Source organism: Cylas formicarius, unplaced genomic scaffold (assembly GCF_029955315.1).
Source record: "Cylas formicarius isolate icCylForm1 unplaced genomic scaffold, icCylForm1.1 PGA_scaffold_1__22_contigs__length_36826433, whole genome shotgun sequence".
In the NCBI taxonomy this organism is placed as follows: Eukaryota; Metazoa; Arthropoda; class Insecta; order Coleoptera; family Brentidae; genus Cylas; species Cylas formicarius.
This window is the reverse complement of record NW_026844264.1, coordinates 36,768,098-36,783,555: the sequence shown is the minus strand read 5'-3', so window position 1 is coordinate 36,783,555 and position 15,458 is coordinate 36,768,098. Positions and strand designations below refer to the sequence as shown.

Sequence of the window (15,458 nt, the reverse complement as noted above, 5' to 3'; positions counted from 1 at the left end):
GGATGACTTTTATTTACTACAATAAATTTATTTATCAGTAAAATATTTTATTGCACACACCGACTATAAATACAGGAGAAATTTACCTACAACACATGTTTATAATAATAAGTCTTCTGGATATCCTAAACATTTCACAATAAATGCAACTGTATAAGTTGGTTTACTTTTTCCATAACCACAACATGGTAAACTAGTTTGAATAACAACTAACAAGAAAAATGAAAGAAGTATGAAGCATCAAGATATTCATTCACTCTTTGGTCACCTAACAGATTAATTATTAACGTTGAATTAGAACTACATTCACAAATAGGATTTGGATTAGTTTTCTAACTGGTCTGCCGCAAATCCATAGAAAATACATACAACACAAAAGGAGTGTCGGTTTAGTTTCGTTTGGAGGAAGTTTTCTTTTTTATTAGGTTTAAAACACTTAATAAAAGGTTAAAAAATGGTAATTACTATTCTTATTAACATTTAAGTTACCTAGAAACATTAACTTATTCTTTAGCTGTTCATAAAATATGGTCTTGCACCTATACTCTCACTGGTTAAACAAACTACTAAAATATCACCACACACTAACTTTGGAAAATAATAAATAATACAATTGTAACACTGCAAGTAAATAATAACACAGCTAGAACCAAGAGCAATTAATAATTATGTAACCTACACACTTTTTTTTTAGATAAAGCACATTCCAAAACTTCTAAACCAAAATAAATAAACACGGAATGTATTCCAATACTCTGACGTCATATTTGAAATCAGTTTTAACAGAAAATTATTGATCAAGCCTTTCCTGTGTGGTAGCAGTTTTTATTGAAACAAAAAATTAAAAAACCACCATAGAAAAATTAACAAAACTTCCGAAAATAAATATTATTAGCAGAAAATCCAGTTTAGAATTTTTTACCATAAGATTAGTTACCCAAGTATTACTTTTAGTTTAACAATATAATGAATGCTAAAACTAGTGGTAACAAAAATTGCATAATTAAGTACCAAATAAAACAATAATACCAATCTTAGTTTCTTTTTTCTCTACACTGGCAAGTTAAAAAAAAATTAATCAACACCCAAAAAATAGAGAAGAAAAGTGACTTAATCCCCAAAAATGTAACACTTACATTGTTCCCTTAAAAAAATTCCAATACTAGTAATATTCGAATATCACACCAACAAAAATAAGAACTGGGCAAGATCTTATAAAAAAGAACCAAGCAAAAAACTTCTGCATACACCTACATATATATCTTTCCGTAAAATACAACAACCACGTAAAACATAAATGGCACAAAATAAATATAAAATATAATTTAAAACATATAACGAAAACCTATAAAACAAACAAAACTAATTATTAACCTGCAAAATATCGCGATTCTCGAGAGATTCCTTCAACATGTGAAACAGCTGCAGCTGCTGCTCTGGCTTTAAATAAAGCACCTGCGAAAGAAGTTTCTGCGGACTATCGGTCTGTATGAAACTACTAATGTAAACATTGACGAACGTTGCCATTAGGAATTGGCAATCAAACCTATCCATGATGCCGCCATGACCCGGAATGACGTCCCCAAAATCCTAAGGGTGAAAAATATTATTCGGGTTCTTTCACAAACGAATTGGTCTCACTTTAATTTTGAAAGCTCTCTTGAAACCCGAAGCAAAGAAGCCACCAAAGGGACCAATAACGCTGCTGAAGAGAGACAAAGCGAGTGAATGTAGCATGAATGGATAGAGATAGACGGTGTTGGACATCCCCAACTACAATATAGGTCATAAGTTTTTTATAAGGCGATGTGTCAATCTCTTACAATTTTTAACCAATCAAGCCAGCTTGGTAGAGTGTACAACTGCAGTCTGAACAAAACGCCGGGTTCGCATTCCATTGTCATTCTCCCTAGAGTTTCGCTATATTCAATCGGGCAAACAAAGTAGGGGTACTGGCACATCACATATGATATCTAACCGGATAAAAACTGCGGTCAGGTCAATTGCTTAGCCCTTGTTGCTAGATCGGTAAACATGGGCGTTGATAATAAAATTGTAAACTCGTAGCCGAGTTACATTAATTATAAGAAATAGATTGAGACCATTTTTGTTAAATGAAAAATATAAGGATAAAATCATTCCGAATGACTTTTTTTGAGGTTAAGGTGAAAATATTTACTTTAGTTTTACTAGAAAATTGAATAAAAAAAATAACAAATCCCTGATTGAGTATTATTAACGTTTTTATTTTGGAGATTTGTGACCGATTTTTAAAGGGAATTTAATACTTAAAAAAAAACATTTTTTAATAAAGTAATATACTAAAAAGTTATTCAAAGTTAAACCTAAAGCAAAAATAAAATCGTTGTTCTTTTTCAACCCAATCTTTTTTGACACACGTCATTTTAAGTATTTTTATAAGACAGATTTCATAAGAAATATATAATTTTTTATAATTAAATAATTAAAATTAAAAGTTTATTTTTTATTGATCGAAAAATAGTTGGCATTCCTGAAAACTTTCAATGTTGGATCACTGTTCAGTGGTGACCAAATATTAAGAGCCTTTTAAAAATCAGTATTGTTTTGTTTTTGTATATTTAATACTATGTTATTTACAAAATTTCACAAGGAAAATTTTTAATCAAACATACTGACTGCTTGATTTCATCGAAACGGCCAAAAATCAGAGCCTTTTTATAGAGAATTCAATTTTCTAAAAAAATATATTCAGATAAATATTTTTACCTACATTGCTTAACTGTTGTGACCCAATAATGAGGTCAGTACCAAAAAATTAAAAATACAAATGACGACGACGACTCTTCCCATTAATCTCAAGATTCAGGATATTTTTTATAGTCAATGTTTTTGGCACAGTCTAACAATTAAATATGGTGTAAATGTTCTGGTTTTAAATTAACAATGTTTCTTGAAACTAAAAGTGTTAGTGCTCAAATCCTGAGGCACTCAGACTAGTAAACTACGCCTTATTACTTACCCCTAATCCAAAAACCACAGTAGAGATGCCGCCCCCAATAAATCCTTCCCACGTTTTTTTGGGCGATAATTGTATCAGCGGCGTTTTGCCAAAGAAAAACCCAAACACATATGCCATGATATCATTGCAAATTATCATAGACACGGGCACTATGAACCAAATCAGCCCTTCGAAAATGTTCTTGATGATCAGATAAGACTGAGTGACCACAATGAGCAGCGCAACATGGGTCCAGGCGAACAGGGAAAACTGCTTCATGTAGTATTTTTTTACCAGGGAAAGTACAAACCAGACGAAGCCAACACAATATAGGCTAAATGAGAAGAACCGATGGTAAGCTACCAAAAAGCGCAATCCTTCCTAAAAAAAATAAACCAGTTGTGTTTGTTCATACATACTCGAACTATGAGAAAAGACAAAACCATTACTACTCTGTTTCAGGGTAATTATTTAAAAAGTGATTTTAGCACATTTTTTAATAAATAAAGTTTTCCTTCAGGTATGAACTACTTTCGTTGCAAAAACAACTTTCCAAAAGCAAACCAAAATCCCTTAACGAATTCAAATACAATAACTATGTTTAACCAAATCAAATAAGTATTTAGAATTTACTCACTGTTCGGTTGATGACAACTCCAAAGTAGTCAACCAAACTCTCCCCATAGAAAAAATAATTTGAAGTAAGTAAAAAGTACCATGAGAGTGATCTAAACCATGGAAGCCCATGTATACGATAAACTGCATATCCAATGTTGATTATCTCTTGGAAACACTTAACTTGTACCACAAGCGTCTAAAACAGCAATTTCAAATAGAAAGCACCCTTAGCAAGTACATCGAAAATGCATTTACAGTCATCATTAGCGCCAGAGGTCCACTATAAATGACTAAGAAGAAGAAGACAATCATTATGAGGCTGAAAATGGCTCTCACTGCCCAGTTTCTCCATCGATCAGGTAGATCTTTAACTAGCCATTCGAGAACTCCAGGGGCTTTGTCAGTACCTGTTGGTATCTTGCCAGACAAGTCCACTGCAGCCCTGATTTTATCATCTTCACTATCAATCTACAATAATATATCAGAAATATATATTAACAATTCTTTTCACTAAAAATTTATAAAATCGTTATAGCATAATCTTTTACTACAATAGTTGGCAATTCGGAGTGAGTATCTAAATCCAATTAGTCAGGCTAATTCAGTGGTATAAGCCTGGAATCATATAGAAAAATTATGAACTCTAATAATTATATTTAGCTCAATAATTGAGATAGATCTAATAACACATAATGAAAATGTCTTAACAGGCAAACCGCAGATGTTTATGACATCGAACGTCGAATAAATCGAGCAATTCTACAATTATTACATTGGGGGAAGGAAGATACACTAAATCGCCCCATAAACAGGGCGAACTTACATGGTCCGATTCAGCTGACTCGAGAACTTGACCGTCGGACTCTCGTCGTTTCCTTAATTCAGTCATAATACTAATCTTTTTCCGTTATTCAATTATGATCACAAAAAAAAACTCCCGAACACAAAACTTGTGTTTATATATTATCCGTCATCTTTCAAATCAATAAAGATGGTGTTACAAAATGTGACAAAAATGGGTTTGATATTCTTTCTTCCTTTACTGCAACCAGATAAAAGAAAAAGACAAAAATAGTTATTCCTATCTTTCAACTGAACCACGATTATAATCGATTAGGTATTGATATTTTGCACGGTATATGAATGTTGCAAGTGAATCAAATAGGAATCGAAGACACCTACACATGACCTCACATTGAATTGTTTTAAATACATCTTAAGAACATTTCTATTTATCGCATTCGAATAATATAAGTATATATATTAAAATGTTAAACAATATTTCACCATTACTAAGCACAGATACAAAGAAATTGTTTCTCGCACATCGCACAGGCACTGCTTGTTTTCGTACCAACATTATAAAAAAGAATATTTAGCTGGGATTCACAATTTCGCCAAGCAGAAATCAGCCGTTTTTGACAGTTGTTCGCTTGTTATAGAGATAGGGGCAACTAAATAAAAAACAAAGTTGTCGTATAAATTGCTACATAGTTTACCGCAGTATCAAGCAGGAAGCTTGTACTTTACGAAACCCAAAGATTGAAAGTATATAAATATCGTGCAGCTCAAAAAAAAATTCGCCAAGGCGACAAAGTGATGTGAACCAAACTTATACAAGCTTCGTTCTAATTATAAATTCAACGTTCGACCAAGCAGATCTCACTTCCAATGCGATGCCCGGTCAATTCATCAAAGTGAAAGAAACAGGCGGGGTCATATCGCGAGAGGCGTTTTCCGACTCTGTAAAAAAGCAAGACTTAAGCAAGTGTGATACAGATTCCAATTACTCCAACTCCACCGGGGATATTTGCCGTATATGCCACTGCGAAGCTGACTCGGAAAATCCCCTGCTATCCCCATGCTACTGCTCGGGCAGCCTTAAGTATGTGCACCAAAATTGCCTGAGGCAGTGGCTTGCAGCTTCAGATACAAGATCCTGTGAGTTGTGCAAGTTCAACTTTATACTACATACAAAAATTAAGCCGCTTTCCGAAGTAAGTCCAAAATCAATGTCTAGGTTTGCGTTGATATGTTACTTTATAGTGGAGGATTCTGGAAATGAGCAGCGTTGAGAGAAGACGACTGCTTTGTGCAATTTTGTTTCATTTTGTGGCAGCAGTATGCGTCGTGTGGTCACTATTTGTACTTATTGATCGGGCTGCTGAAGAGGTTCAAAAAGGCTTGATTGGTAAGTGATAAAAAGTTGTGATTAAAAAATCTCTGATAAAATTGTATGATTTTAAGTTCAATGGCCTCAAATAAAACAATAGCGTCCCTGAAATTGTTTGCTATAATAGTGTTATCCTGTTATGTATTGATAAGAAATTTCGCTCTGTTGTTTTGGCAGTTAATCAAGTTAGATTGCACTTTACTTTCAAAATAATCTTTACTTTGAAGGATTTACGAGATAGGTGCCATAAACAATTTGGATCTTCTTTTAGCATGGCCATTTTGGACCAAATTAGTTGTGGTGGCAGTTGGATTTACCGGCGGGGCTGTATTTATGTACATACAATGCAGGCAGTACTTACATCTTTTTTCTCGATGGAAAGCCCATAATAGGTTTGTATATAATTTTAAAAGCTTACTGATCGGAACTTGGTACATTTGAACTACTAGGTGCAATTTTTTGTTAATAGGGTGACCTACTTAGTTTAATATCTAAACACATTCATAATTCTAATACAAACACAAATTCAAAGGAAATGTTTACATTCAACTTGTCTCTTGTGTTAATGTCATAAACTTAATATTTATTTTGGTTAAGAATATTACTGCTATTGTACTATTATCCATTGTAGAAATTATTTACATAATTACACAAATATTATAGATTTGTGTCAGTTTAAATGGTTTAAATTAACGAAGCATCGAGTTTTATTTTTGTTGTAGTCCACATATGATTACTATATTGTCTTTGCATTGTTGGCAAAAACTGTGTCATTTACATTTTTTCTTTCTGCAGAGTAATCCTGGTGCAAAACGCACCGGAAAAAACTGCGGTGCACACGCCATCGCCTCATTACATTTACGCAAAAGAGAGTGGCCAGAATTTGTTGTCTCAAGTGGTAACCCAAGCCGAGTACAATATACCACCTTCCGATACAAACTCAAACTCGCAAAGCGAAGTGCAAATGTGTTACGTCTTTGAAAACGAGTGCAACAAAGCCAAATGTTTCGGAAGTTGTGCGTCGTCTATACAAAAAGCGGACGTGCACATTGAAGATCTCTGCGACACGCCCCAAAACGACTCGACGCAACATCCTGATGACTATTTGAGGAATAACATTGTAGCGTTAGATATTGAATGCCCTCCGGACCGTAACAGGCTCTATTCAATGCAGAGCTCTTTCAAGACTGACAATATGGGTAACACTTACAAATCTTTACCCAACTTGATAAATACTAGCAGTGAACACTTGCTGTTGTAAATAGTTATATATATATTTTAATAAGATTATGTAATAAAAAGATATTTATTATTGACCGGTATTTTTATTTGCAAAATATTGCTTTTAAATTATGCGACATCCTTAGGACAGAGAGTCAAGAAATAGAGTTTTTCTACCTAACCAAAACTAACCAAAATTTTCAACTGCTGCGGCAGCCATCCTCAGTTGTTGTCTCTGTGTTGTATACGAACAACTCGGCAAGGGGCGGGCCGTACCAACACCCGCTCAGTCCGCCGTCCGACCGAGCGTTACTACACAGGACTTCGACGACGGGCCGAAAAAATACTCATTAATTACGATATCGGACGTGAAAGATTACGGAAGTATATTAAGAGCCAAGAATTTTAGTTAGTTTTTAAAATCGTATATTTACTGTTGTGTTGATAAAATTTATAGTAAATGAAATTTTTACCTGGCCTACACAATTTAATCTGAAATGATCTGCAAAAAGTTGCAAAGTGCTTTTTCCTATAGCCAATTAAATTATTAATAACTTAGCTTACATAGAAGGCAAGGGTCCACTCAATCGGAAAATTTAGTTGGGTAATGAATATTTTATTATTTATTCAATGCAGGTGTATAAACATTTAATTGAATTTCATTGTTACAACATTTCACTTCTATATATATGATTTAAACAATTGTCTAAAAAAATTTACTTAACAACTGTGCATACTGGTGTCCAGAAAATACATATTGAAATATTGATATGAACATCTGTCGACTCTTTTATCACATATATAATTATAAAAATTTACTCTTTATGTATTCTGCGACGTTTTGAAACTAGCACAATACAAGAAAACACTGACACAAAGGGTAAATTTTTATAACTTACAAAACCCTTGGTATACGTTATAAAAATATGCCACATAAAATATTAATAAAGCACCATAATAATACAGTATAAGTATATACAAAAATAGTCAAGATGATTGCACAAAACTAAACTCTACAAAAACTTTAACAGTATGTAATAATGTATAGCATGAACAAAAATTTGTACTCGCACTCTTGAACCTACATGTACCCTACAAGGACGAACAGCATATCGTAATTATCAAATAAAGGGGTAACCTAGCTGTTTAAGAGTCCTAGAAGTTTTCAAAAAAAAAAAAGAACAATTTAGTCCCAAGGTTTGAATTATTTTGTACACTTTGCGACAGTAAACTAATTACCACTTTAATTATTTGAAGGCAAAATGGACGAAAATAATATAAGAATTTAAGTTTAACATCTTTTCGCGCTACAGCGTGTTGTATGTTAAAATAAGAATTCAAAAAAGATAGAAACAGCGGAAGAAAGGTCATAAATGTTTCAAAATGCTATAAAAACGATAGCAAATACAACATAACATTCTATAAAACAGAGACAGAACAGGCATTTATGCAATTATTGCATTTTATTTTTCAGTAGATGTCTGATCAAAATACTTTCCATTTATACTATTAACAAATTTTAAGACAGTAATCGGCATTCAAGAATTACTTGAAATATGTCATTTTGACATATAATGGCTGCTACTTTGAGCAAGTGATTGATTTACCAATCCTAACTTAAAAGAATATAGATTTATGGCAACACCTTACCTTAGCCTCAAATTTATCACATTCCCTATTGATTGATAGCAAAAATTAAAAGCCGATCAAAATGTCTTAGAGAGGCATAAAAGCCTCCAACACTCCATCCTCTCATTATGGCAATATGAAAATAGTTCTTATTAAGCAAAGCCTATTGCTTGTTGTAGCTATTGGGCATCAGGTCTCCCAGGCCCAAGTCGAAGCTTGGATAATTCGAGTCGTCCAGTTCAAAGTTGTAGTCCATATGGAAACCAGGCGCTGTTACAGTGGTGGCTACCGATGAGGGGTAACTGCACAAAATACATAACCAGACATCACTACACCGCAACAAAGACTTTTTGTTAAAAAAAAATTTTATATGATAGTTTAAAGTCTGCCAGGTAAACCCAACAATTTTATACGAGTGTGGAATTGTATTTTTCGTAAATCTAACCTAACCACGACAAAGGGAAAATTTGGGATTTAGACTAAAAACAGAATTTTTTTGCATCACACTTTTTAGATAACGAGACGCCGAAACCAGTTATTTGCTGATGTTATAGCTCACCCTGCAGACAGGCATAACAATAAAAATTCACAAGTGCAAAATTGGAAGAAAAATGTAAATTAAATTTAAAAAAAGCTGCCGAGAATGCGTGTGCTAGAAATAATAATAAATTGTTGAGTCTTTGGCGGGTAACACGATTGTTAAAAACAATCTAAAGCGAGGAAACAAAAAAAAACACAAAAATGTTGCAAGTGTGTCTGGTTATGTCTGTTCTGCAGTATGTTTGTGTCAAATTAATGTTACTTTTATCAAAAGTTAAGCTTTCCTCATAGCGCTTAATGGGTTAGTCACTTTTTAGGTAGCAACAATTGTAGAAAAACGGATACATTAATGAAGCAATAAAAATATATTTTTTAATCAAACTACTGATTTACATATAAAATTATAAATAGGCACATTGATTAGAAATACAACCTTAAAAAAAACCTTAAACTAAATATAGTATCACTATTCGTATAAAGCATTTGTTTCGATAATTTAAAAAAAAAATACTTCTGGCGATCCCACGTTATTAAAATGCTCCGCGTTTCTCTTAAAGATCGAGCATCCCCTGGAAACTGGAGATACAGGGAAAGTTAATTAACCGCAAATCACACCGCCTCCGACATTTAGCTCATTTCAAGAATCCATATTTTTTTTTGAGAAAAAAATTCGATTGTGCTAGCATTTGGCAAAATGCAAATTAAAAAAAACTATATTGGGAAAAAATGTTCTGTGAAAAATACTCACGTAGTACTGCAAACGGAGGGGGTATCCCTGGATGGATCGGGCGATTGCAAAAATGTATGCTGCGGTGTGTTGTTGAAAGAGTTTCCTGCGAAGCCTGGCACCTGTGTCACGAGCACTGGTCGAACATACCCATTGATTGGCGGTGGATTATCTATTTAAAAACACGTGTCAACTAATATCAGCTAGATAAAAATAAAAGAAAACGAAAATAAAAACTCTCAACCGAATTAAATAAATATACCTGTACCTACCAATCCAGTACAGTGGGTCGGCCCGATGTAAAGTGATATAAGGAAAAGATAAATCAGGGGAAAGCACAACAGGCCTGCTACGGCCTAAGGCTAGCCTACTCCACTTACAGATACACAAGACAAAACTGTATTAGCATTTCCAAATAAAAAGTAATTTTATCACAGATCATAATTTTTTAATTAAATTAAAGCTATCATCACCCATTGGTCTCTTTCAGCACACTTAAATTTTTAAAATACACAAAAATCATTATACTTTATTTCACTCTTTCAGAAATCTGTTACAGTACAGAAAATTTTATTAATTAAAAACATTATCGTTTTTGTTTTTAATATTATTTGGAAACTTAATTAAAGCAAAAGTTGATGTGATACCCAGATTTGTCTAGTCTGAGAAATTCAGGGTTCATCTTCATTAACACGGATATTACATGATTGTAAGACATTATGCATTGCATTATTACCTATGCGTTTTTTTATACAAACTAATTTTTGGAAATTTTTTCCAGTCTACTGTAATACTATTTACAAATATGGCACCTTTATAGCAAGTTTTAGCTAGTTTTTAACAACCAACGCTGGGGAATCCAGAAGATTTGTAAATAGTTTGCTTAATATTGTTTTTATTGTGTTTTTTTTAGACTAATAATTATTCAATCTATCCTCTAGATATTTAGAATAAGTTACATTTATATAATGAGGTTGTTGTTTTAAATATGAAAACACTTAAGTAAATATAAACACAAAAGCTTGTTTGGTGAACAAAAAAAAAAGCCAATACCGACTAAGACATAAAGTTAGGTTTTTTCAGCAACTTCTTAATTTTTTTTTGGGCACTTCAACCTTTAACTGTTGACTTAGATTTTGTAAAGCCTAAATGGAAATGTGACAATATGTTATTATTTTTTGAAATCATAAAGTTGATTTGTAATTAATGGCCTAATAGGTCTATGGTTATTTAAGTCACTTTTAATGCCCTTTTCACATATGGTCATAATTTTACACACTTTAAGGCAATCTAGATAAACACCTTTTTGTATACAAAAGTCTCTTATTTTTGTTAGTAAAAGTTTCAGTTCAATTTTTAATGTTTTTATAATCTGTGTGTTTAAGTTGAACATATCTTTACTTATAATTTTTTAAATAGTTATAAGGGAATGGAAATAAAACCAGAACCATAAAATAAATCACAAACTTAAAAAAAACTTTTCTCACCTTGATATGGTGTGTAGTACTTCTGAAAGTGCACTTCTTTGGCGATATCAGGGTAAAGGGTCACCAAGTGGTTCAGATCGGAAATCCGATCCGCGAGTGAACGGATTTGGAAATCTTTCGAAGTAAATGGTTGAAGACTAAACACCTCTTGGGTTTCTAAGGAAAAATATCCACAATCAGAACGCTACTAGCGTAGAAAGACAACCAACGTTTACCTGATACCCATGCAATAGTTATTCCGCCCAGCTCGCTATCGGAAAACCGTAACAAGAAAGTTCCAGCAGGTCTGGAAGCCAACATGTCTTCCGCTTGTCTTTTCCGAATGAAACCCATAATTGCACTAAAACGACATTTTTATATGAAACTTCAGTCATCGAAGGTACCATTCCACCTACCCGTCAACCCACGGTCCTCTCAAATGCTCCCTGGTCAGCTTCATTATGGCAAAGAACCATTCCCAGAATGTAAAGTTCCGTTCGCTGAGAGGTTCTTTACAAAACTGGGCCCAGCTTAACATGCAGTTGGTGGATTCGTTGTAGTTGCCCCTGAAAGCCTTTTCTGCTAGAAATCTAAGGTTATCTTCCGTCAGTCCGCGACCGGTCGCCCACTTGAACTTTTGCGAGAGGGTTTCTTTCATTTTACTCCACGGCACCTTGGTTAAATTCAGGATATTCACACTGGAAGTCATCATTAAAAAAAAAAAGCTTACTTTATCTGGTACTGCAAAAGGACATCTTTCTGGTTCGCTGAACGCATTGTCCCATGTCACTGTTGCCCACGCATGGGGCTCTTGGTTACCGTGGACTATAACAACCACCGGTAAACTCAGTGTCCATACCTAAAACAATATTTACAAACATGTTAAGATGACAATATTGATAACTTATTATTTAAAAAAATAAAAACTGAATAATTGTAGAACTTTTTAGAAATAGCTGGAAAAGTTCACTATTTAAACAATTAAACCATAAATTTTATAATTTTCTGAGGGGAGAGAATATAATTAATATTCTGGTTTCTCGTTTAACTTTGCTCAATGTTAATATTTCTTGTTAAAATAGCTCTACTTAAAAAAAAGACGGATCTACTTTAGCCCTTAATGTAAATGGTGTTAAAGAAATGCAGTCACCTGAAACATAAGTTCTCCACCACCAATACTGAACTGCGATTGAAAAAATAAAGAAAACTTCTCGTCCATGACACTCTCGGTGCCTTTCTTTTCGGCCCTTTTTATCTTCTTCAGCTGCATGTTCCTGAAACTGACCGACAATTGCCTTGTGGTCTGCTGGTATTCCATAGTACCAGTGTTGTTTAATATCTCCCCTGAGCTCTCGCCGCCCTTTATCAGCTTGTTGTCGTTTTTGAGCAGCATGTTTGCTTGGGATTCGGAAATTATCGTTACTTTGACTTGAGGTGGAGACATGTGAACATTTAATTTACCACCCACCAAGAGACGAACTGTAGCGGTAAATCTGGAACAATTACCGATAATTATCTTCTACATCAATAATTAAAAATTTAAAATTAAAAAAAAAAGAACAAATAAAAGCAATAAAAGGTAATACATTTGACTTACTTAACTCTTTAACACAGTTTTTTTTTAAATATATTACTAAGCATTTTGCAATATTCGGTGCTTTGTAAAAAATAAAAGGACTAAATAAATAACGGACAATCACCTGGTATTGGTCTTCATCACTTGAGGAGGTTGTTTCTCTATGATAAAAGTTGTGGTTACTAAGGTTGACAGTAGTTGAGTGATTTCAGCCAGCAGCTGTGGTAATACATCAACTACACCAGGTGGGTCCAAAGGAAGTTTCAACTTTAATCTTTCAACCTCCTTGATTTGCTGCCTATTCAGCCACATGATTTCCGCCAAACTTTCGCACCTATAGACAAAACCAAATTACAACCGAACTAAGTTCCTTTTGAAAAAAAAAAAAAAGAACAAAAAACCATCGGCCACATACCAGTCCTGTATCTGATCTAAATTGCTGGTAAAAGGCACCCCATTACCGGCTAACTGTTGGTCTCTTTTCCATCTGATTAACTCTTCATCTAGTATATGAGTCTGTAAAGTGTTCAAGAGTTGGTAATTTTCTTTCAATTTTTCTGTTAGAGCCAATCGGATTTCCATCAAGTGAGCAACCTAAAAATCATTGGACAATACACAACAACAAGTTCTGAGACACAGATACCTTTCGATTCAACTCTGCCTCCAGCATGTCCTTTCTTTTCACATATGATTGAAGAGTCATCTGAGTTTGGGGTGTTTGCTGGCCTTGGTTCATTGAATTTATGTTTGCTAAATGAAATAGTAGATTTACTTTAAATAAAATCTAAAAATAGAATAAATAACCAACCATTTAATTTTGTGCACTCATGATATTGCAAAGCAAAAGCTTCCTGGTCTTGTTCCAATTTTCTTGTTGTTTCAGACGTATGCTGTAAAGTAATTAATTACTTTAATAGGTAATGCAATTAGTAAACTACACACTTGAGTATTGCGCCTTAACATGTCTAATCTATTTAGAACTTCAGCAGCAGTATGTGATATTGCCAATGCCGGACCTCCACCCAGAAACTCAGCACCTGACTGTTGCAAGAATTTAATCTCCATAGCCAAACACTGGCGAATATAATTAAACAGCTGCATGGGGTTCGAACTAGAAGAAATTGAAATATCTGGTTTAAAAAACACTAATTAAAACATTTTATTGTTTCAACATTATTTTTTCCTAAATATTACTTTTACAGAAAGATGAAAAACTTATAACCCTAAAATTTGAGTTCTACTCACCTATACCTCAGTTTAAACATTTTGGCAGTTTCAGCCAGCTTGAGTTTTGTCAAAAAAAACTCTGTTGAATCTGAGACCACCTCAGCTTTGCTTTCTATTTCTTGTATGAAACCATTTACCAAATTCGCAACATACTGTTCATAATGAGGATTATCTGGCACATGATCAATCTCTGACCTGAACAGAAACAATAAAGATCAGACAAATGGAATAACTTACAAAAAGGGATATTACAAATGACAGAACAATAAACACTGAGTCAAAACAAAAAAAAACATACCAGAACTTGTCTTCTATAGACTGCGCCAGATAGTGCCTGACTTCTATAGGGAAATGATCTCCGTAAATAGCCCTGATTTGTTGCAAATGTGGGCTATCCGCCGGCAATTGCTGCGCCTTAGCCCATAAAGCCATCTTATCCTACAATTTGTAAGGGACGTGTTAAAATTACAAATGATTTTGACGTAAAAGCCAATTAAAATTTGCTTTCAAATGAAAAATCAACAAATCGGCAGTCAAGGTCACTGGCGCGGTGGCTTCCAAGGGCAATTTCAAATATAATTTCACTTACTTGTTACACTACGACAAAATTAAATGACAAAACGATATTCCTGTGGTTCTATTGATATTTTCTAAAAAATACAAGATACAGATGCACAATACATCTTTTCGTAAGTTCGCAGCTCTTATCACTATACAACAGCCATTTTTTTTTCTACTGCAGAAAATGAAATGGTTACGGAAAATTAAATCTCGTGAGATATGGCCCAGTGATAGTTGATACTTGTTGCCTATCGCATTACATTAACATACCAATTTTATTAATGTTCACGTTCTGTGATACTTCAGTTCTGTAGTTCTATGCAATAACACGTTCGAAGAGAATAAGTTTGAGGCAAAGTCTTTAAATAGAATTCATTTTGGGTGAAATACTGCTTTATTGCCTTTTATCTATGGTCAATTTTTCGTGAAAGTTTAATGTGTTATAAAAGTATTTTAGTAAAAGAGTTTGGTAAGGAAAACAACCAGGTTTTGAATTAAACAAATGTACAATTTTCAACCTTTAGTTAACATTAACACTAATTTAAAATGTCAATTAAACCATTAACATTAAAGAGTTAACGATCATTTTACCTTTCATCAATTTCAAACGTGAACTCAAATATGCGCATGTGCGTCAGCAATATCAGTTTTTTTTTTCGAACTTAACTATGGGACAGGCAGATCCGATTTTTGGAAGCTAATAACAAAATCACATAGACAATAATTTTTATTAACTAAAA

At 33.6% G+C, this 15,458-nt stretch overlaps 3 protein-coding genes across 4 annotated transcripts; 1 reads left to right on the top strand and 2 right to left on the bottom strand.

Annotated features, from left to right (window-relative positions):
* Positions 1–4: 4 nt before the first annotated feature.
* LOC132696017 (phosphatidate cytidylyltransferase, photoreceptor-specific) lies at positions 5–4,929 on the bottom strand. Its single transcript, XM_060660535.1, has 8 exons — positions 4,781–4,929; positions 4,422–4,640; positions 3,854–4,066; positions 3,618–3,794; positions 3,002–3,361; positions 1,824–1,973; positions 1,642–1,773; positions 5–1,590 (listed from the first exon to the last, which is right to left on the bottom strand). Exons 2-8 carry the CDS (start codon positions 4,485–4,487, stop codon positions 1,363–1,365), a joined length of 1,326 nt encoding a protein of 441 aa, XP_060516518.1. The 5' UTR covers positions 4,488–4,640; positions 4,781–4,929; the 3' UTR covers positions 5–1,362.
* Positions 4,930–5,010: 81 nt separating this feature from the next.
* LOC132696018 (E3 ubiquitin-protein ligase MARCHF8) lies at positions 5,011–7,067 on the top strand. The gene is made up of 4 exons (XM_060660536.1): positions 5,011–5,595; positions 5,645–5,789; positions 6,043–6,163; positions 6,567–7,067. Exons 1-4 carry the CDS (start codon positions 5,275–5,277, stop codon positions 7,030–7,032), a joined length of 1,053 nt encoding a protein of 350 aa, XP_060516519.1. The 5' UTR covers positions 5,011–5,274; the 3' UTR covers positions 7,033–7,067.
* A 511-nt stretch (positions 7,068–7,578) lies between these two features.
* LOC132696015 (signal transducer and activator of transcription 5B) lies at positions 7,579–14,885 on the bottom strand. Of its 2 annotated transcripts, none has more exons than XM_060660533.1 (15): positions 14,747–14,885; positions 14,456–14,595; positions 14,176–14,352; positions 13,873–14,041; positions 13,739–13,820; positions 13,574–13,680; positions 13,346–13,524; positions 13,055–13,264; positions 12,505–12,847; positions 12,085–12,213; positions 11,771–12,027; positions 11,591–11,715; positions 11,376–11,531; positions 9,910–10,060; positions 7,579–8,923 (listed from the first exon to the last, which is right to left on the bottom strand). In XM_060660533.1, the coding sequence occupies exons 2-15, from the start codon at positions 14,587–14,589 to the stop codon at positions 8,785–8,787; spliced, it is 2,358 nt and encodes a 785-aa protein (XP_060516516.1). In that variant the 5' UTR covers positions 14,590–14,595; positions 14,747–14,885; the 3' UTR covers positions 7,579–8,784. The 2 variants fall into 2 exon arrangements, with proteins under 2 accessions (XP_060516516.1, XP_060516517.1); XM_060660534.1 differs by lacking the exon at positions 7,579–8,923 and adding an exon at positions 8,948–9,737.
* Between the last annotated feature and the right edge of the window lie 573 nt (positions 14,886–15,458).